A 23,272-nucleotide genomic window follows, 5' to 3' on the forward strand; every position below is an offset into this window, starting at 1 on the left:
GGTGCACTAGAACAGGACCAAGTATGTCCTCCACAGTCTTCTCACATTTTCTCTTCCAAAAAAAATTACAAGGCTAGGGGCATGCCACAAATGGACATGTTTCACCATTCATGAATATGACTCAAGTTCTTTTTATAAGAGTTAGATTCTGGCAAATAAATATCAATAAAAGAGAAACCTTCCTCCGTAAAACTGCACTGAAAGAAATTCTTTCAGATGAACACCAAGCAAAGGAAAAGGTCATGGATTTTGGCTTCCAGGTAGCAAGAAAAGGATGAACAAAGTGAAAATGCAGTATTTTAGATGCATCTAGCAGACAACAAAGAACCAGCTTTCTTTATTTCCCTTTGAAGTTTTAATAAATCCTACACATTCATCTGTCTAACAACATTCAAACTGCTTCATTACAGCATGTGAAGGTACAACAATTTCAAGCTTGAGGTACTTTATCATCTTCACAAAGACTTCAGTTGCCAACCACAATTTAAGAAACTATATAATCAGTGTCAAATATGTACTTTGGAAATGATTTTAGTTATAGATATGTATAGATTTCACTGAAACATACAGTGCCAGACTGATGCACAAATAAAATTTGTTACTTCACCATTTTCACAGGAGCAATATACAATGCAGTAACAAATGAATGTTTCTTTTTTTAAAAAAGCTGTGAAATTAATTACATACCACAATAACATTCTTCCTTATCAAATTGCCATTTTTTTTTAGAAAAAAAGAAATCACATTTCACTTCAGTTAGTAGGTCCATAGACACTTTAATTCTTCTATCGAAACAGCATTGGTCTAGCCAGATGCTTGTTCAAGTATGAAATATAACTGTTATGGTTTGCAAATCAAACTAAAATGCAGAGCTGCAATAATCAGCAAATTTGTGATACACTCCCACAAGCAGTTTGTATCATTTACTTGCAAAGCTTCAAAGCAACTATTATAACGGGGAGTAGTTTTAACTTTGGCGGCTTATCTGTATTACAAGACCATTTGGTCTAAATAAACTGAAACATGGTATCATTTAGCCATTAACGTAAAAAAAACAAAACTGGGAGAACTATTAGGAAATCCAAGGTTTTTAAAAATGTGGTGATGTATTATTATTCCTAGGAATGGCCAAGATCCTATTTAAAAGATGAGGTGACACAACATATCCTGATCAGAATGGAGATGAATGCAGCAGTATAACATGTAAGTACACGGGTAGGTCATATGCCTTGACCCTACTCTGCCACTTAAATTCATGGCAGATTTGACCTTTGGCCTCAATTCCACGTTCTTGCCTTACCCCATATTCCTCAGTTCCCACAGTATTCTGAAAACCTATCTCATCATTTAGAGCTCTCAAGAGAAGGTAACTCTAAGGATTTACATCACTCAGCACGGTGGCATAGCAGTTAGAGTAACACTACTACAGTGCCTGGGATTAGTGATTAGAGATCAATTCCTGCTGCTGTCCATAAGGAGTGTGTACGTTCTCCCCGTGGCCATGGGTGCTCCAGTTTCATCCCACATTCCAAAGACATACGGTTAAGGATTAGTAAGTTGTGGGCATGCTACGTTGGTGCCAGAAGCATGGCGACAATTGTGGGCTGCCCTCAACACGTCTTTGGACTGTGTTGGCCATTGGCGTAAATGAAGCGTTTCACCATACGTTTCGATGCACATGTGACAAATAAAGCTAATGTTTAAATCTTCAGAAATGCCTCCTCAATTCAGCCTTAAGTAACCAACCCTCATCCTGAGGTTATGCCCTCTAGTTCTGGACTTCCCCACCAGGGAAAAATCCTTCCTGTCAAGATCCCTAAGAAACCCAGGTTTCAATAAAGACTACCTTTCAATCTTATAAACTCAAATTATATTTGATTAATCTATTACCTGCTTCCTCACAGGAATCAACCTAGTAAACCTTCCCTGTATTACTTTAAAGGCAAATAAACCCCTCCTTATATAAACTTACCAAAATTACCTGTAGTACTCCTGGTGTGGCCTAACCAGGTCTCTGCACCGTTCTTTCCTATATTTGCATTCCATTTTCTTTGCAATAAAGACTCACATTTCACTCCTTATTACCAGGTGCAACTGCATGCTAATTTTCAGAATAAGTAGTAACTTCCTAAAAAAAACATTATCTGAGGATGGAAAATAAACCTAATACTGAGAAGGACTATTAGTTATTTCCTTTAAAGAGCTGGCACAGGTATATTGGGCTGAATGGCCTCCTACTTCCATTCTCTGTCATTCATTGGTTTTATGATTGATTCCCATAATAAGATTTAGATAAATAACCGAAGGAAGTGACATCCATTTCTTTGTGTTATAGCTTTTATGAAGCCGATTAAAAGAGATAGTTGTCCCAAGTGGTACTGCACGTTTTTGATGCAAGTTCGTGATGTGTCTAACAAATAACTTCAAGGGTATCTGTCCTGATTTCATGGCTTCTGTCAGCTAAGCACATTATGTCCATTAGACTTTGAAGCTGCTATTTTTAATCTGGTATAGATGAGCTAAATCAGTAGTTACTGTCTGTTCTCATTAATTACTGACACCATAATTCCCCTTCCAGACTTCAAAATGAATGCTGGCCTTGAAAAGCTGTCCAACAATACCGTGCTAAAACTTTCCCCAAAAGCTGATTGTGAAATGATAGGAATCTAGAACACAAAAAGAGACCATTTGGCCCATCGGGTCAATGTAGGCCCTTTTGAAAAAGATGTGCTTAGTTCATCACCCTCATTTTTTGTTCAAAGTTGATAAGTTCTTCATCCTCAATTCCTTACTCAATTTCTTTCAAAATTATTTATGGAATTAACTGTCAAGCTCTTTGGCCAATAACTTTGATTGCTGATCTATAATCAATTACTGTCAAATGTGATCATTTTGAAAAATCTTGTTTGGTTATTTCTCAACCTTCCCTATCCCAATCTCTCTAAAGAACTGAACATGTTTGATGCTCTCTGCTTAGAAATAGGTCACTTAATTCTGATGAAATTAAGTATGGGCAATAAATGTCTGCCTTACCAGTGCTGTCTCTGATCCACAAACAAATGCAAGATATAACTGACTCCTCTGCCCTGATAACAATATGGTCTTTCTTAGACTTTCACATTTTTCCTTAAGTCTGTGCACAGATGGCAATTTCAAATATTCTCCTTTGATTTAATATATTTTTATTTTGAGCATGCAATTCAAAAATATGAATATTTGAATATTATCTAGGCAAATGATGGAGTAGTTTGCTCTTCAGATGACAGGAATGGGATGAGGTGATCTATCTCCTTGGGTCTGTTTCATCATTCTATTAGATCATGGATTTTCTGGACATTGGCTTTCCAACTACTTTGGTTTATTAACCCTTACTCCCTTGGTAAACAAAAGCCAAATGATTTCTATTTTGATTTTTTTCAATGATCTCCAGAGTTGAAATTTTGTTTTTGGTACAGACAGCAGGGTTGTTGGGGTAGGTGGTGGTAGAATGTTGGGGTTAGGTGGTGGTGGGGTTGCAGCTCTGAAGCAGGATGCTTCCAGATTCCCACCGTTCTTAGTGTGAGGAAGTGCTTCTTGACACCCTAACACATCAAATGACACCATTCAAATTTAAGGTTCTAATCAATTATTCTGGACTTCTCCAATGAGAAGCATATGGTCTCTCTCTGTCTACTATCAAGTCCTCTAAATATTTGAAACAGTTCAACTAGATCACCCCTGAACTAATATTAGGTGAACTGGGGACTGGAGGCAAAGCCTTTCCCAACTGTCAGCACATACAAGCTTCATGTCAATGTTTCAGTAAGTTTCTCTTAACTTAATTAATAAAGTATTATCATTTCTCTTTTTCTTGTATCTTGCTATATGATCAAAAATGTATTGCCAGTGGCTAGTGAACGAAAAGGGAAAAAATCTCCAGAGACCTTGCTTGAAAGGTCTTAATTATTAGACTGTAAAAAGTGTAGCCAAACTAATCTCTATTTACAAGGTTCATTTGCTTTGTATGAAGGACTCTTGGAAGATGATTACAGTATTCTTTATTACATCAACCTACCATTGATTTCTGCTGCCTTTTCATCCTCCCACACAATTTAATAAGACAATGGCCAGCACATTCTGATCAGTTAAATTATTCTGGAGATGAAATACATTTACTGTAATTCAAAACATTTTCTTGCAAATTTGATTTTCAGTTTTTTGTTCTCTTTAACACATTCTATGCATAGGAAAAATGGTCATATCGGTCTACAGACCAACTCAAGTAAACTAGAGGTAGATACTGGTATACCACAAATGTACAAACGATAGTAGATGCTGGAGAGACTTGGCAGGTTAGGTAGCGTCAATAAAGAGAGAAACAAGGGTAATGCTTCAAGTTCATGATCTCATATCAGAATAGATACTGTCCCTTTGCTTCTACATTAGATTGTCAAGGGAAGGGGTGAGACAGAAGCAAAGAATATGCATTCTGATCTCCCACTATCACTGCTAACAAGTGTCTAGAAGGCTGCCCAAAATTATAGGATTCAGTGATTCTAGCAACAGGAAATTGTGGTAGAACCTAGGTACTCTAACTGAGATGGGTAAACGGCTATTATTAGATGGAGGAAGGAAAAAGGGATTTCCACATCACCCTTCATCCTCTCTAATTACTCTTCTAATAGAGGAAATGCGCCACCCAATTTTGCCCAAGTAGGATTTGCAAAAACTGTTTTCACAATGTTTAGAAATTTCCTATTTTACCAATGCTGATTGACTTATGACAGGATCCCAGGGGGATCATCCTGCCTCTTTTCCAAATAGCATCAGGGTATCTTGTACATCTGAAACAGCGCACACAAAATGCTGGAGGAACTCAGCAGGTCAGGCAGCATCTATGGAAAGAAACCCTTATTCGGAGTCCTGACCTGAAACGTCAACTGTTTATTCATTTCCATTGATGCTGCCTGACCTGCTGAGTTCCTCCAGCATTTTGCGTGTGTTGCTTTGGATTTCCAGCACCTGCAGACAGTCTTTATGATTTAGTACATCTACCTGAGAGATCAGACAGAGCTTCAATTTAATGTCTCATGCAAAAGACTGTCCCTCTGGCAGATCAACACTCCCTTATTAGAATAGAGAGACAGGCTGATTTTGTGCTCAAGTTTTTGTAGTGTAACTTCGACCTACAATTTCTGATTCATGTTCTATCCTGAGCATTGGTTGTGCAGTAAAAAATAACAAAGGATTATACCCCTTCAACAGGACAAACAGACAAAGTCCTGACAAAGGGTCTCGGCCTGAAACGTCGACTGCACCTCTTCCTAGAGATGCTGCCTGGCCTGCTGCGTTCACCAGCAACTTTTATGTGTGTTGCTTGAATTTCCAGCATCTGCAGAATTCCTGTTGTATACCCCTTCAACTCTCATTGGAAGACTTGAGCATCCTTACACCCACTCTTTCAGCTGACAAGCTTTCATCCCTTCATGCACATCTTAAAATTCTGTTTATCCATTTCAATCATGCTACCTGTGCTCCCGTTGCATTACCTTGGCAGCAACAAAGTCAAATATGTTCTCCATTAAAAGGTACTTCAACACATCACGACAAGTGGGGACAAGAAAGGTGGAGAAATTTGTAGCTGTGCTTTGCAGAGGATGGAGGTGAGGGAAGCCAGGCCATTCAGTCCATTCTGTGGCAGTATCCCAATAGCTATAGTAATCCATTACAAAATGAACATCCCAGACCTTTCACCTTTGCTGGTGAATAGGTGAATATAATTTTTACACCTAGGCTAGCCAAACAGTATTAAATACATGGACATAAAAGGAACAGAATTACCTTGAAGTTTGTTCCACTATTCATTGAGATCATGGCTGACATCATCTTGGTCTCAGTTCCACTTTCTTATCTAGTTCGACAACAGTTAACTCCCTAAAAACCAACATCAATCTAGCTCGGCCTCGGACAGATTTTATGACTCAGCCTGCACAGAATTCTGAAGCAAGCGTTTCAAAAAAACTTCAAAGATATTCTTCCTCCTGCCTGTTAAATTAGGAGACACCGTGTCCTAAAAGTATGCTTCATAAATCTAGATTATGCAGGAAGGGGAAAAGTCCACTGTTTGCCCTGTCTGCACCCAACCTCTCTGTCAGTGCCACACCCTAGATTCCTACAGGTTTCAGTAAGATCACAACTGCTTCTTTTAAACTCCAATGAATACAGGCTCAAGCTGCTCATAAATTAGCACTTTTAGCTCAGGAATCAACTTGAACAGTTTGACAGTACATCTTTCCTTAAATAAACCATTATTTGCGTAGAAAAGGGAAACAGCTAGCGTTGCTTTTAGAACAGCATATGGATGTAGCTGAAGCTGTTGATCAAGAGACCATCAATTTGTAATACTTGCTAGATCTTAAATATTTAGAAAAACTGAAACAAAAGGTATGAGAAGAGATTAAAATAGGGGCATATTAAATTAAGGGGATCTTACTTTACATGTTTGAGAGTTCTTTATCAGGGGCATAGATTAAAGGGGATTGGAAAGTGTATTAAAAGGCGTGCTTAGGAGAATTTTTCTCATTCAAATGCGATGAAAATTGGAATTCATTGCCTGTAAAATAGGCAGGAAAGTCATGTGCATAAATTTAAATTTGACCACTTATGGATCGGCACATTTAACAGAGGCATATTCTATACATATGCATGCTTTCTGAATGTGCTTTACAATAATTGGGAGCGGGAGATAGTCCCCTGACTGCTCTCCTTCCCTGTGAACGCTCCAAGGCAAAAGAACCTCGGAGCTGCTAGTTTAGGAAAAGTACTTAGATGCTCGCTTGACGTGCTGCAATTTGCAAACTTTGGACCGAGAGCTTGAGATTGGGACTGGACTGGAAAGCACTTATAGAGGCAGCATGGTGTGTCTTTTTCTCATCTGCAAGTGTTTAAGTTTACAATTAGTTCCATACTGTGTACAGGTCACACTAGGCAGACCGAAGTGCGAATTGGAAGGCTTTCCAGTGTGTCATTGTTGCCCTTTAGCCATAGAATATTAGCTCTGGGAGTTGTCCACCTTGTACGCCTGTACCGTTGGTGCTGTCTGACGAACACTGAAACTGGAAGGTGACCTTTCCGCACTGCACCTCAGTCATCCCCTCCTGCCCAAAGTAGCTCAGCTCGTTGCCGTCCAACACCACGCTGGCTGTGTAGAAAATGTCTGGCTCAACCTGCACCGGGTGTTCGAACCACACGGGGAAGGTGTTGCTGGAACCATCCGAGTAGAACTTGCTGAAGTTCTGGCCCAGAATGAGACCCTGTCGTTTCAGCTCGATACTGGCGCTGTACTCGGCTGAGCCACAGCTGGAGCCATACAGGCCAAAGCCGGCAACGAAGACCCTCCTGTCCACAGCGAACTGGATGCTGTCACAGCGGCCCCGGTAGCGCCACTGGTTGCTGCGGTAGGCGCACGACTGGAAGCGGTGGCAGCGCTGGGGCGCCAGGCCCTTGCGAGGCCGGCACACGAACTCCAGCTCCGGCTTCTTGGCCGCCGTGTACCACAGGAAGATGTCATTGGTCTCATTAAGCGTCAGCACCCCGGACTGGGCCGCCCCGTTGGCAAAGTCGTCCAGTGTCATGGCTGGGATGCGGATCAGATACAGTGCCTTGCCCAGGACTTTGCGCTTGTTCTCAATGCTGGTGGTCAGCTCCTGCCGGTGGCATTCCATCTCTGCCCAGCTCAGCACCGCCTCAAACAGGGTGATTTCCTTGGTGTTGAGAGTCTCCCTGTTCAGGATGCTCTGCAATGTCTGATAGTCAATGTCACAAAAACCCTCAGACTTCAAAGCCAGCTCAGCCTGGGCATCAATAACCTCCCAGCAGCGCTGGGTCAGGTCGGGCTCCTCGAAGAGGCAGCTCTGGGACAGCAGCACGCAGGCATTCTTGGCACTCAGGCTGGTCTCCAGGAAGTTAACACAAGCTCGAGCCAGGTGAGGGACAATGTACTTCTTGGCCGCATAGAGGGTGGCCAGGACCGTATCTGCAGCTAGCTCGATTTCATCACAGTAGATGTACCTGCAAAAATAGGACAAGAGGTGACTAACCATGGGAGAAGGAATGCAATCTATATGCTTCACTACCTGTGCTATCCCAAGGTGGACACCTACTATGAACTGGTTTATCACAGCATAATAGATCTGGTTCAGATACTATAATATGGGGGTACGGGGACCTGATTAAACCTCCATTAAAGACAGAAATATGCTTATCTACTTTCCTCAGCCCCCTCATCCTAGCAACCTCTTAACAGAAGTTGGCCTTATTGTTTATCAAAGATCCCTAGCGATATACAGCAGAGAAACAGGCCAATTTCCCAATTTATCCATGCTGACAAGATGTCTATTGTCTGTATTTGGCCCCTATCCCTCTGAACCTTTCCTGTCCATGCATCTGCCCAGATGTCTTATAAACGTTGTAGCAGTACCAGTCTCTATAAGACCATAAACCATAAAGCACAGGAGTAGCATTAGGTCTTTCAGCCCATTGAGTCTGCTCTGCCCTTCACTCGTGATTGACTTATTATTCCCTCTCAACTCCTTTCTCCTACTTTCTCCCCGTAAAATTTGACATCAAGAAATATCAACTTCCACTTTAGATATAGCCCATATCCACAACGGTCTACGGCAATGAATTCTGCACATTCACTGCCCTCTGGTAAAATAAATTCCTCCTCATCTCTGTTCTAAAGGGGTGTCTTTCTATTCTGATGCTGTGCCCTCTGGTCTTAAGGCTCTCCCACAACTGGAAATATCGTCTCTAAGTGCAGTCCATCCAGGCCTTTAACCTCTCTGCAGCTGATTCCACATGCCCACTGCTCTCAGTGTGGTAATAAAAACATGCTCCTTGATACCTTCCAAATCTTTCCCCTCACCTTAAATTTACGGTCTCTAGTTTTAGACTTCCCTACCCTGAGAAGACTATCAACCCAATGTAATTCTCATAATCTTATAATCCTCTATAAAATCAACCCAAAGCCTCCTCTGCTTATGAAAAAAAATCCCAGTCTATTCAATCTCTACTTATAATTCAAGCCCTCCCATGCAGAAAGCATACCTTTGAATCTACATTGCACCTAGCTTAGTTAACCCTTAATGTGGCGAGAGAGAGCGGCACACAATAGTATGGTCTAATCAACGATTTGAACAACAGTAACATGACTTGCCAATTCCTGTACTCAATGCCTCAGCCATTGGAAGGCAAGCATACCCAATGGCTGCTTCACCACTTCGTCTACCTGTTTTGTCACTTCCAGGGAACTATGTACTTGCACTCCAAGGCCTCAGTGTTCAAAGATTCTCCATGCCCTGCCATTTGCTGAGTATGCCCTGGCCTTGTTAACCTCCCAAAATGCACCATTTTGCATTTTTCCTGAAATAAATTCCATCAGCCATTCCCTTGCCTCCTTACTGAGTTGATTCAGATTATGCAGTGTCCTTAGACAATCTTCTTCACTGTCCACTATGTTGTAGACTTTTCTACCATTCTCCTTTCCTGACCCTCTTTTTGGCCTCCAAATTTCCTTCTTATGTGGACTCCTACATCCATTATACACTTTGAGGGGCTCATTTGATCCCAGCCTCCTAAGACTAATATAAACCTCATTTTTTCTCCGGATCATAGCCCCAGTATTCCTTGTCACACAGGGTTCTCTAATCTCCCATTGTAACAGGAGCATGCTGGTCCTGCACTTGTCCTATCTCATTTTAAAAGCCCTGCCAGACGCTCCTTTAACAGCCTCCCCCAATCAACATCTGCAAGATCCTGTCTAATGCTGTCAAAATTAGCTTTACCTCAAATCTAGGGCTTTAATTTGTAGCCATATCTTTTTCCATTTATCTTGAAACTAACAGAATTATGGTTCCAAAGTACTCCCCCCAAGGACACATCAGTGACCTTCTCAGCTTTATTTTCAAAGGAGCACACTCCATCAATCTACTAGACCAGGGGTCCCCAACCTTTTTTGCACTGCGGACCGGTTTAATATTGACAATATTCTTGCGGACCGGCCGACCCGGTGGTGGTAGCGTTGCCAACGGACAAGAGTAGCAGCCAAATACGTTGTTTACCCAAAAGACTACAATGACCATGAAGCCTTGCGCGGGCACGAATGCACATGCGCGTTGTTACTTGCCGATTTCCCTCCTCCCCCGCCCCCCCCCAGCAAATCCTTTTTGGCGATTCTGGTCATGGGGGTGGGTGTTAATCACTACCGGAATATAGGTTATAAGCGGGTTATACACTCAATTTTGTTTCTAAAAGGGTTTATCTAACGAGTTTAATATTAAACACAGAGCGCATATTTTCCTCGCATGAATATAATGATAAGTCAATTATCAGGGGAACTTGGAGTAAGTGTTGAACGAACTTCCTGTAGAAGTGGCAGAGGCAGGTTCGATATTATCATCGAAAGAAAAATTGGATAGGTATATGGACAGGAAAGGAATGGAGGGTTATGGGCTGAGTGCAGGTCGGCGGGACTAGGTGAGAGTAGCGTTTGGCACGGACTAGAAGGGCCGAGATGGCCTGTTTCCATGCTGTAACTGTTATACGGTTATATATGTCACTTATAAGTCAATAGCATCATAACATTTTAAGTAACATTTGGATATTAAACACACAGCACATATTTTCCCCGTATGAATATGTAAAATCATTGCCACGCTCCAATATCGCTGAATCAGTGTGAGCCCTGGACTTGTTTCCCTGCACCAACACCGTCCTATCGAGGGGTGATGGGAGACAGCGATACTCGAAGGGCGTTCCTGATGCCCAGTCTATTCCGCAGTTTAGTTTTCGTTGAATTCATTGCAGAAAACTCCACTTCGCAGAAAAATGTTGGAAATAGAAGCAACTTTTTCAGTGCTTTCGTGGCTATCTCAGGATAATTAGCCTTGACTTTGATCCAAAATGCTGACAGAGATGTTGTATCAAACATACTTTTCAGCCCGTCATCATTTGCAAGCTCGAGGAGTTGATCGCCTTCCCGCCCTGACACAGATGATGCGCGGGTCATGACTACGCATGCATAATAGCTGATCAGTGGCCGTGACAGGGAATGAGGAAAGGTGCAGCTGACTCATATCGCCAAATCATATTGCTTCCTCACGGCCCGGTAGCGCATGCTCTGCGGCCCGGTGGTTGGGGACCACTGTACTAGATCATGGCGGATTCAATCTGTTTACCTTCTTTGCTACACCTTATACTAAATGGTATTCCATTGATTCCCAACAATCAAAACCTCTGAAACAATTCCGGTTTTCTGCTGCACTAATCTAAGGGAAGTTCTTAGTAAATATTTAAAGTGATAAGCTGCACATCAGACCAATCTGACAACTTGTGGTAATAGTTATGAGACCTGCGTTGGAACTTGATAATTGTCATGTCCCTGCCCATCTGCTGTGGATAGTTGTTTGGCACAGCCCATTCTATGCATCACACACAAGATGTTGGAGGAACTCAGCAGACCAGGCAGCATCTATGGAAAAGAGTACAGTCGACAATTCGGGCCAAGACCCTTCATCAGGAGCAGTTAGAGTTAGAAGGTGGAGGGAGGAGAGGAAGAAATACTAAGTGATAGGTGAAACCAGCAAAGGGGGTGGGGTGGGGGAGGGGTGAAGTAAAAAGCTGGGAAGTTCATTGGTGAAAGAAATACAGGGCTGGCGAAGGGGGGATCTGATAGAAGACATAAGGCCATGGAAGAAAAATGGAGAAGAGGGGAGAAGAACCAGAGGGATGTGATGGGCAGGTAAGGAGATAAGGTGAGAGAGAGAAATGGGAATGGGGAATGGTGAGGGGGGGCATTACAGGAAGTTTGAGAAATTGATGTTCATGTCGTCAGGTTGGAGGGTACCTAGATGGAATTAAGGTGTTGCTCCTCCAACCTGAGTGTGGTCCTATCATGACAGTAGAGGAAGCCATGGACTCAGATGTGGGAATGGGATTGCGAAGTGGAATTAGAATGGGTGGCCACTGGGAGATCCACTGAGATCCTGCTTTTTCTGTCGGATGGAGCGTAGGTGTTCGGCAAAGCCGTCTCCCAATGGACCAGGTAAATTTCAGGGCTGGGTGGAGGAGCTAGGCATGGGTGCAGGAAGCAGCGCCAATGCAGTTGTCAATGTCGTATAGTAGAAGTAGTGGAGTGGGTAGCGCAGGCTTGGAACATAGACTGTTCCACGTAGCCACCACCAATGCAGAAAAAGCTGGGAACCATGTGAGTGCCCTCGACTACACCCTTTGTTTGAAGCAAGTGGGGGGAGCCAAAGGAGAAATTATTGAGAGTGAGCACATTCAGCCAGGTGGAGGAGAGTGGTGGTGGAGGGGAACTGGTTGGGTCTGGTGTCCAGAAAGAAACTGAGAGTCTTGAGGCCTTCCTGGTGGGGGTGGATGCTTGAATTTCCAGAATCTGCAGATATTCTCTTGTTTGCCATCCTATACATGCCATGTTTTAATATATTAACCATTATCAATCTTGCTCTTTATTACTCTTTTGGCTTTGGATGAAGAAAAATTAAACTTTTCCATTCTCATTTCTGCCCAAATTAAAGCTGGTATGTTTATAAGTCCCAACTCCAAAATGCAGAATGCGGGCAGAGGGAAATTATTAGCATAGTGACAAACTGAGTGCATTACTGCAGAGTGTTTCTGTGGCTGGACTAATAATCAGTCAAATCCACCTAAGTTAATGCATTCAGTAGATTAAATAAACTTGGAATGAAAAGCTGTTATCCATTAGGGCAAACATGGAACTACCAGTTTGTTATTAAAGCCCATCTGGTTCAATACTGTCCCTAGATAGATAATAGTTTGTACGAGTAAGTACGGCTTCATATCTTCAGCAATGCGTTTGGCATTTAACTCTCCACAGAAGGGGCCAGGAAGCCAAGTTCAAGTTCAGGTTGAAACTTAATTGTGGTCATTCAACCATACACAAGAATACAGCCAAACGAAACAGCGTTCCTCTGAGGCCAAGGCGTAAAAAACGGTACCAACATACACAACAAAAACACATCAAACAGCACGTATAATTATGATAGTAGAGAAACATAGTTACAAAACAAAGCAAATAAAAATAATAATATAGCCCAAGTTCCTGAGCGTCATGGCCTGTGGATTGATGGTGCATGGAATATGCCTTGCAGCCATGTTTCTATATGAACTAGCACTCAGCAGTTCCCATCTTGCGCAAGTGCAGCCTCGGAATAATGCACTGGACAGCAGCACCGATGGGAGGGCCAGCCCCAAAACCAGCACAGAATCCAGTGGCACACAGCCAGCTCCGGCATCTCCTTCCCTGGCAGCTGCAACAGGCGACCCCGAGGCATAAGGGCCTGGTCCACGCAACATCAAGGCCATGCAGTTCCTCGGCCACTGGTCTCACCAATCAACCAGTGAATCGGACTTGTATTCTACAATGACAATGCCTAACAGCATCTTGCAATCACAGTACAAACATCCAAGACAGTCAGATGTTCCATCATGCACTGTCTCTGTTGCCTTCTTCCCTGGGTGGCTGAGCAGGCTGCAATACGGTGCACATCAAATCCAGCTCCACTGCTGCTGAGCAACTCGCTAGTGGGGTAGACCTACAGTCCTCGGTGTTCTTAATATCCAGCAATATCTTGCGGTCATAGAAATGACGTAAAAGATGAACAATTATCCCTTTGTGTTTGGACCTAGAAAGGCTGCTGCACCCAAGTACGCTGCCATCTTACTGGAATGGCCAAAGCACTCTTAAGGGCATTTAGGAGTGAAGCCGTTCAGTGACAGCTCTATTTCATAAATTAATACAGAAACAGAAATATATCAAGTAAAGAACTTAGAACATAAAAACAGAACATAATGTAGACTGACTTAACCCAGGCAGATAAAACCTTAACATTAAAGTTAAGTAAACAGAATGAGTGGGAAAGAACGATGAGGGAGCAATGAGGCAAGAATGAGAGGTCTACTGTTTTGGCTTAAAATTGCACTTTCATTGTCTCATTTAGTGATTTAGAGTCATTAGAATCATTGAAAATTAATGGAATTGAAAGAGGATACTTGACACATCAGATACATGGTGATTCCTAACAGAGAAATCCCACAAGTACGATTGCCTGCTCTTTCACTGTCCCACATACAAAATTATTGTCCTTGAATTGCCTCTTCAATTTACCTTTGAAGGATCAGATTGGTTCTCATTCTACCACCATTACAGCCTTGCTCTGCATACAGGTATTTCTTCACATGCTGCCCGTGTACCTCTGGTCGAAATAATGAATCTGGCCTTCCAGGTCTCTGAACCATTTACAAAAGGAACAGCTTCTTTTTACAATATTTAAACAACAAGCTTGTTTTTACTTGAGTAACATCATTAATACTCTGAAGCAGAGCTCTAGTTGTGCGACACTGCAAACCAGATGACAGTGAATTGACAGCCTGACTTACATATCTCCTGATCTTTACTTTCAGTCAATCTGATTCTTTCTATCAAGAAACTGTAAAAAATCTTTCAGGCTTAGCCATTCCAAGAAGAGACATTTCTCTGATAATTCTGATTTCTTGTAGGAAATGACACGATCTACAAAAACCAGAAAGGACAAACCAATCTTTTGCATTTCCTGGCCACACTATCGACATTCTCTCCCCTTACCACAATGAGGGATCGGAAAACTATTATCCTCACAAACAGAAAACAATGTAAGGCATAAATATATCTGGGTATTCAAAAAGAAGAAAGAAGGTACATTCATTTGTCTACACATGAAAAAATTGCCAAACCACTTCAGAGGTTACTTAGGAGGCAAATACAAATGAAGGATCTCAACCCAAAACATTGACTGCCCATTATCCTCCACAGATGATGCCTGGCCTATGGAGTTCCTATAGTGCTTCTTCTTTTGCTTAAGAATGACCAAGTTGATTTGGGACAGGAGTCTCAATAAGCCCAAGATGGGTAAGGGTAGCAGTCTTCCAACCCTGGAAGACAGTGGATATTTACAACACTCCAATAGTTTTGATTTCTATTGATGCCAACCTTTTATTTCCAGGTCTTATGGAGTCTGAGGGTTTGTCAGAGAGTTTTGATATAATGTTGTGAGAATAAATGTACAAGCTATGTTACCAAGCAATGGGAGCCAATGATGGGAAAACAAGAAATGTTATCAGCACATGAGAAAAACGTGGTTAGTCACTGGTAGATACGAGAAGAAGAATAACTCACATCAGACACAGAGAACAGAAATCAACAAAGCTGATAAGGTTAGATAGAGATGGTGCTGTGGATACCAAGGGACTCAGCGTTATCAATTCATAAACGATTGCCTGCTGGAAACAAGCAAATTTTAGCATGAAATTTAATGTGGAAGGAGCAACAGGAATATCCCTGTAGAAGGAGAACGGGAAAGGGCAACATTATATCAAAACTCTGACTCTGCAAGAGCTATGGAGGAATCGATGCTGGATTAGGGATAACGTATTAACCTCACTAGGAAAACAATGCTGATATCTTTGTTATACGTTCAGCGGAGCTCAGCCTACAACAGCTACTGGGCAGTTCTCCTCCACCTAAGACTTAACTGTTCATATAATAACCTTATTATTGTATTCTACACTACCATTTTAATTAATGGCAACAAAAAACTGCAGAACCTGGAAACCTGAACAAAAACATAAAGTACTGGTAAAGACTCAGCATGTCAGGCAACAACTGTGGAAAAGTTGTGGGCTTGCGGCCCTTTGTCAGAACAAAGGAAAGGTGTAGTCAGCTACTCAGAGATCAGGGAAGGACAGGAATTGAAAAGAGATAGAAAAAACAAAAACGATGCAGGGTTGCAGACCTGAAATAATGATTGTTTCTTTCCCACAGATGCAGCTGGACTTACTGAGTTTCCCCCAGCATTTTTTTGCTTTTTTTGGACCACTAATTAATTGCAACATAAAACCACATATGCTGGAAACAGTCCAGTAAGTCAAACAGCATCATTTGGTGAGAGTCAATGTATTGGCAGAAACCTAAAGTAAATGGGCTGATCACTTAGGAATGAACCTCCATTCAGTTCACAAGAGTGAACCTGAGCCTCTACCTGCCAGTCTCTACCCCTGTCCCACTCTAATATCTTGCTTTTGATGTCCAATATTACTCCTTTGATATCCATCCTAAGTTTGAGGAACAGCATCTCATCTGCTGATTAGGCACAGCAGAACTCTCATAATTTAACATTGAGTTTGAGAATTTTAGGTAACCCGCCTCCCATTTTCGTGGACATGGCTGTGTCTTTCTGCTTCAATTTGCTATGCAGGCAATCCCTGTGCTCTGGAGTGTTTCTATCCTAAAAAAAGATCTGCATCACAATTTTCTGCGAAGTGCAACCACATCATCTGTGCAGGTGTCAAGGAATGTGAGTTGAAAGTAAATAGTGTGGTAATTTTTTCCACTCAAATTCTGTGACAGCAAATTTTACTATAGACCTCAAATTTCTGAGGCATGACTTGTGAATATTGTAAAGGAGAATTTCTGTAATCTGACTGACCATAATGCAGGGATTGTCTGTAATTCAACTTGTTTCTGCGCCATTTTGTTCTAACTGTCAGTTCTTGAAGTAGTTGTTACCTTGACAACCATGGTGTGCACCCTACCAGAGCCATTCCCACTGTTCTCCCCACCTCTTTCCCTCTCTGCAACTTAAAAACATGTTTGTCTTCTCATTTTCCATTTCTGATGAAGGGCAATATGAAACACTCCCTATCTTTCCCATCACATTTGACCTGCTGAACAGTTCCAGGTTTCTTTGTTTTTGTAACTTGTAACCACTTTAATCAACTTGAGATTACTTTTCATGGACAAATAAAGCTAATTGATTTTAATCATAAGGGAGTGAGAGTGAATCGTTGATGCAATGTAAAACCCTACAGGTGGGAATTTATGCAGCATCCCAATCTGGAACATATCATGAAAGAATCTCTCAGCTATACACTATATACCCAGTTATTTTATTGACTGTAATCGGCCCTGTTCCGTTCTGTATTTCACAATCAAACTTGCCATGTGGCAAGAATGAAAATCTGACCAGTTTATTATCCACTGGCATGCCAAGCAGAACTAATTTTACTTGCTCTTGCAAGTTATAAAGATGGATGTTTTTTTACTGGGAACATCTTTTCTCGCACGTCCTAACTACATTTGAGCTCTTTATGTGTCAGTTTATTCAAAGTAGCAAATCAATCTGTCTCTCGTTCTTCTTTTTTTCCCCAGACTGCCATTTGGGGCTATTTCAATTCTGCTAATTTTTATAAAATCTAACTAGAGACTGGTGAATTCAGATTGTGTAGCTAGGACTAAAGAGACTACAGCTCTGAAGTAATTAGCAATTCTATTGCCAGTGATTGAATGCACCTCAGAAATAAAGAAGAATATAGCCTTGATATCGTCATGTTGAATGCTTGAATGACTTTCCAATTCACAGGCGTTAAATTTTGCCTTCAAAATTAAAAGAAAAAATTTATGCATTGCTAATAATGACTACTCTTCAAAAATACTTAATTGGTTTCAAAGTGCTTGGGGACATCCAAAAGCCCTACAACAAATGCAATCTTATTTTCAGATGGATTACTATATTAAAACAACAGTAAACCCACGATTAGCTGTAGATTGTCAAATAACCCAAATTATTAGTGGAAGACTTTGACACAATTATTGCTGCTCTCAGTCACCTCAGTAAATGTGGCTCAGTTAGTTGTCCTCTTACCTGAGTCACAGAGCTATGAATGAAAGTTCTACTCCAGGGTCTTAGACATAGGAAAAAGTAGCTTATTATCTTTGTGCAATATTGGGAGATTACTGAGCTGTATTCAGTGCCTTCATTCAGAATGAAACATTGAATCAAAGCCCCTTTCACCCTCTCAGCAGCTGGATATTAAAAACCCTATGGCACTATTTTGTGGAAGTGCTGGGATAATATCTCTTGTATTCTGGCAACATACACCTCATCTTGAGGCCCTCCATCGGTTGGGGTTGACAATGCACTTTGCATCCTAATTGTCCCCATGATATACACGCTAGGGCAGCACAACACGGAGAGCAAGCAGATGCCCACACAGCAGGCTCCCCACTCCGCCCTCCACTCAGCTGATGAATCCAAAGGAACAGCAGAGATCGACACAGTTGGGCTCCAGCGGCATCTCAGGAGTTGAACTCAACATTGGAGTGCCTTAGGGACTCCAGCTCCAGATTTTCCCTCGAGGTTTACTCCCGAAGACTGCCCCATGAGTGAGTATAGCTGCAGGGCAATGGAGGATTGAGATCACGGTCTTCCTTCTCCAAGGTGATCTGCCCGCCTTGGCTGACGAGCACCTTTTGCCCAAAGCAACTGGTTTTATGGTGCCCATCATCTGCCTTTGTCCCTCTCTCTGTCAGTAGAAATGGTTCAGCCAGGCTCAGTAGCTCAGCCACACATGAAGGCCAGGTTGTTAGAGTCTGCTTGAGACGCACACCATGAGGAGCATTTAGTAGGTGGTGGGAGCTTATCTCCACTATAGCCACTGATTATGACAACCTTAAGGAACCTAATGCACCTCAATTGGCACCATAAGACGGTGGTCCCTAACCTCTGGGCTGCGGACCCATACATTGCCGCGAAGAATGCAGCGGTACAGCAGTAGCCAGAATGCACCCAGCACATCTTTAAGAAAAAAGCCGAAATAAACAAGTTAATTAATTAGGTGCCGCCTGGCACGTAAATGTCGGCCCAGATCAGAGGCGATTTCCGAATGCGTCGCCTCTGATCTGGGCCGACATCTACGTGCCGGGCAGCACCTAATTAATTAGCTTGTTTATTTCGGCTTTTTTTTTAAAGATGTGCTGGTGCGTTCCGACTACTGCTACACCACTGCATTCTTCACGGCAATGTATGGGTCCGCAGCCCGGAGGTTGGGGACCACTGCCAAAAGAGGACAGATTTTATGATGAATATCATGATGCTGCTTGTGGGAGTTTGCTGTGAGCAATCTGGTGCTGTTTCATACAGCAAAACCATATACAGTGGTGGTTGGCATCCGCCTGTCTTGGAGGACAATGGGCGATGATGATCATTATCACAAGCCTGGGTGGAAGGTATGGAGATCCTGAGATGCCCAGTTATGAAGATCCCTCTCTCAGCCTCACCAGTGTAGTCCAAAGGAAAGATTATGAAGCAATATGTTTGGCACCAGCTTGGCTGCAGGAGCTGCGAGAAAGATGTTCAAAGATGTCCAGCTGCCTCAGGGGCTCCACTCCGGATTTGTTTCCCTAGCCGTTATGTCTCCTGAGGCTGTCACAAGGCAGTGAGGTTACTCATCCATAGCTGGGGATCTGGTTCACGAGCACCAGGGAGTGTCCACACACCGGTGGGCCTGTGCGCTACGTATGGAAGCTGAAAGTGAGAGCGACAAGCACTACCCACCTCACTACCACACTGGACACATCACAACAGCCATTTTGGCAGTGCTGGACCATATATAAGTGCAAATTCTTTCACTATTCCTGTTTTTGATTTCAGCCTGAAGGGATTGAAAGAAGCCAAGTATAGATTTTTCCCTCTCTGAAGTGATATTTTAAGGAACTCCAGCTCTCTGAAGGAGAATTAAACATCTGGACCCACCACTCATCCACACTGAGCTTGGGCGGCAAGTCTTCACTGCCACGGAAAGCTTTCTCCAGGAGTGGAGCATCCATGGTAGTGGAAAATGAGGTACAAATTATAGCATCATCAAGGTCGGTAACACTGCACTTTTTATATATTCAAAGCTAAAGCGATGAAGCAAATTAAACTTGAGCCAAGAATGACCCTCTTCGGGCCACAGATGTAAGTTCTGACTAGGCATTGTGTGTGTGTGTGTGTACACAATAGAGTGAGTGAGAGAGATTGGCTCTGGTGGGGGTGGAGTGAAGTGTGTCTGGAGGCTGTCAATGAAACTTGGGGCTCCCTAGACAGATGTGCCTATACACAAGTCTCAAAGTTCAATTAAAATGGTAAATGCCTGACAAGCATTTGGAATGAGTACATAAAGCAGTTATTATGAAATACTATCAGACAGGAAATATGAACTACTTCTTACAATTATAAATAGTTACTTAAATGGTGATTATATTTAAATAAATATACCCCAGCAAATATAGTTATTCAAGAAAAGTCTTACTAATGACAAGTGTTTTGCATTACCAGTTGATTTTCAAATTATTTGTGACAGCTGCTACAATTTTGGGAAATGTATATCACCGAAGCAGACTCGCCACAACTCCACCACATCCCTACCTAACCTGCTAAAACCTGTCTGCCCACACAAGCTAGCCCACCCCACCACATCCCTCCTAAAGCACATTCACCCAACTACAAAGTCATCATAGGCCAAGTTAACTCATCACACACACACCCATCCCCGCATCACCACACCGCACCTTAACCCCACAATATCCCTGCAACCCTGCCCATTGTACCATAACACCACTCACATTTCTGCCGTTACTACGCCCACCCCACCCAAATCCAATGGCGCAGTATTTCAAACTGGAAACCTGCTGAGCAAGAACAGAACTACAGATTTCACGGTTCTGCAAATGATCAGTACAGGTGTCCCCCACTTTTCGAACGTTCGCTTTACGAAACCTCACTGTTACGAAAGACCTACATTAGTACCCTGTTTTCGCTTTCAGAAGGTGTTTTCACTGTTACGGGAAAAAAAATCAGTGCGCGATAAAAAATCAGCATGTGAAAAAATCAGTGCGCGATAAAAGGCAGTGCGTCCCGAGCAGCCGCTCTCCCTGGGTTCAGAACTGCTTTGCTTTAATACGTGCCTGTGAGCAGCCGATTGCAAGATGAGTTCTATGGTATCGGAAAAGCCTGAAAGAGCTCGTGAGGGTGTTACACTTATGGTAAAACTAGACATAATTAAGTGTTTTGATCGTGGTGAACGAAGTAAGGACAACATGAGTTTGGCTTGTGGAAGATGATGTTGAAGAGGTTTTGGCATCCCATCACCAAGAACTGACAGATGAAGAGCTGATGCAATTGGAAGAGAAAAGGATAACAATCGAAACTGAATGAGTAATGATAAAGTACGACTTTAATTTTGAAAGGGTACGTCGGTTTAGGGGATATTTGCAGGATGGTTTGAGTCCTTATTAAAGAACTGTGTGATAGAAAAATGCGCGAGGCTCAGCAGTCAAGCAAGCCTTCCACATCAGCCACAGCAGACGACGAACCTCGACCTTCGACATCGAGGTGGGCAGAGGTAGAAGAAGATGAGCTGCCTGCTCTAATGGAAACAGGTGACGAGATGACACCCCAGTGTCCCACCACCCCAACCCCCAGGACACGGACAGATATCGATTCGCGGAGAATGCAAAAGTAGCTGGGAGGCACACAGCACATCTTTAAATAAAAGCTGAAATAAACATGCTAATTAATTAGGTGCCGCCAACACGTAATTGTCCGCCCAGATCATAGACAACGCAATCGGATATCGGCACTGATCTGGGCCGACAATTACGGGTGGCACCTAGTTAATTAGCATGTATGTTTCAGCTTTTTTCTTAAAGATGTGCTGTGTACCTCCCAGCTACCGCTGGACCCTTGCATTCTTCGCAGCAATGTATCACTCAGCGGCCTGGAGGGTGGGGGCCACTGCACCACCCCAACCTGCAATGACTCAGTCTAACACACCATCATCAGTGTGCTCGCTGTCTTCCCGATTCCCGTAAGTGATACTACACTGTACACACATTATTTCTACTTTATATAGGCTGTGTATTTTTACGTGTTATTTGGTATGATTTGGCAGCTTCATAGCTTAAAGGTTACTGGAGAGAGTGTTCTTGCCAACAGCGCTTGCGTGAGATTTTCTGCTGACGGCGCTTGCGTGAGATTTTCACTACGGAGAACAGTTCAGTAATGATTGTGGAAAAGTATTTCTACTTTATATAGGCTGTGTATTTATCATATCATTCCTGCTTTTATTACATGTTACTGTTATTTTAGGTTTTATGTGTTATTTGGCATGATTTGGTAGGTTATTTTTGGGTCTGCGAACGCTCACAAAATTTTCCCATATAAATAAATGGTAATTGCTTCTTTCCTTTACGACATTTCGGCTTACGAACCGTTTCATAGGAACGCTCTACCTTCAGATGACGGGGGAAACCAGTAACCTGAAAATTTACCTGTTTTCCCCTCCAAAGATGCTGCCTGACTAACTGAGTATTTCTAGAAATGTTTTTTTTATTTCCAGCAAATAATTTTCATTTAAATTACAAATCCCACAAGAGCTTGTGTCGAGACACTTGTATCTAAAGTAACTTTTCTCAAAATGCCTCAGGATTCAGTACTTTGCATAATGGAATTTTCTTTCCATTTGACCTTGTGCTCACATTGAATTCCCTGGAGTATGCTAACTTCTATAAATTAACAGAGACCTCAGGGCAAATCAAGAGGGTTCCCTGGCATGACCCATTTAGAATTTAATATGAACATAAATATTATCTGTACAAATATCAAATCTCTCTCTCTCTCTCACACACACACACAGGCATCTAGTTCTAACTACTACTTTCAGACATGTTAATTATCAAACCCTTTAAAAAAAATAGTTGTTTTTGATTACATTAGTGCTACTTGTACATAATGTCATTTTGTAAGCAGCAACAGTTTACATGGGAAGTTAACATCTAAAGTTTGAGACCCTTAGTGTGATCTCATTACCAACAAAGAAAAAGCATTCAGCCTTGGAAGCATGCAATCAATACACCTTATGAATTCAAATAAAAATGTACTAAAATAAAAGTCCAGCTGGCTTTGGGAGCTGGATTGTTTATAGCCAAAGTTCTCTTGATCTACTTCACATTCAGAAAACCGGAACTCACATTGAGGATGTTCTGCCTTCAGTTACAAACTTACATGTTGTTAAACTTTTATACGACTGTAGAGATCTGTTTTTTTTATATAGAATGTGTCAAGAACAAGGAAGTATAATACTAATTTTGCTGTTCTAACTATAGAAGCTCATTTTCACGAAAAGAAAAGTCCTATTTCCCCAATTATATTTAATGGCAATGCTACTCTTCTTATCGACTACCAGATATCAACATGGGAAAATGTCTTATGCTGATTGGACTGTAAGCTTTGGTTCAGCTCTCAAGTAGCTCATGGTGAAACTTTTGATAATATTCCCGTGGCAAGCCTTCAAATACTTTACTAAATTAAGTATGCTCACTCCTACCTTACAGAAG

At 42.1% G+C, this 23,272-nt stretch overlaps 1 protein-coding gene across 1 annotated transcript in view; it reads right to left on the reverse strand.

Moving 5' to 3' along the window:
- Positions 1–236: 236 nt before the first annotated feature.
- The window catches only part of LOC134350656 (BTB/POZ domain-containing protein 3), a 30,958-nt gene continuing 7,922 nt past the window's right edge, over positions 237–23,272 (reverse strand). Inside the window, exon 4 of the mRNA XM_063056146.1 lies at positions 237–8,049. Within this exon, the coding sequence (XP_062912216.1) occupies positions 7,017–8,049 (1,033 nt within the window). The 3' untranslated portion in view covers positions 237–7,016. The remainder of the gene's footprint in view (positions 8,050–23,272) is intronic.

Source organism: Mobula hypostoma, chromosome 8 (assembly GCF_963921235.1).
Source record: "Mobula hypostoma chromosome 8, sMobHyp1.1, whole genome shotgun sequence".
In the NCBI taxonomy this organism is placed as follows: Eukaryota; Metazoa; Chordata; class Chondrichthyes; order Myliobatiformes; family Myliobatidae; genus Mobula; species Mobula hypostoma.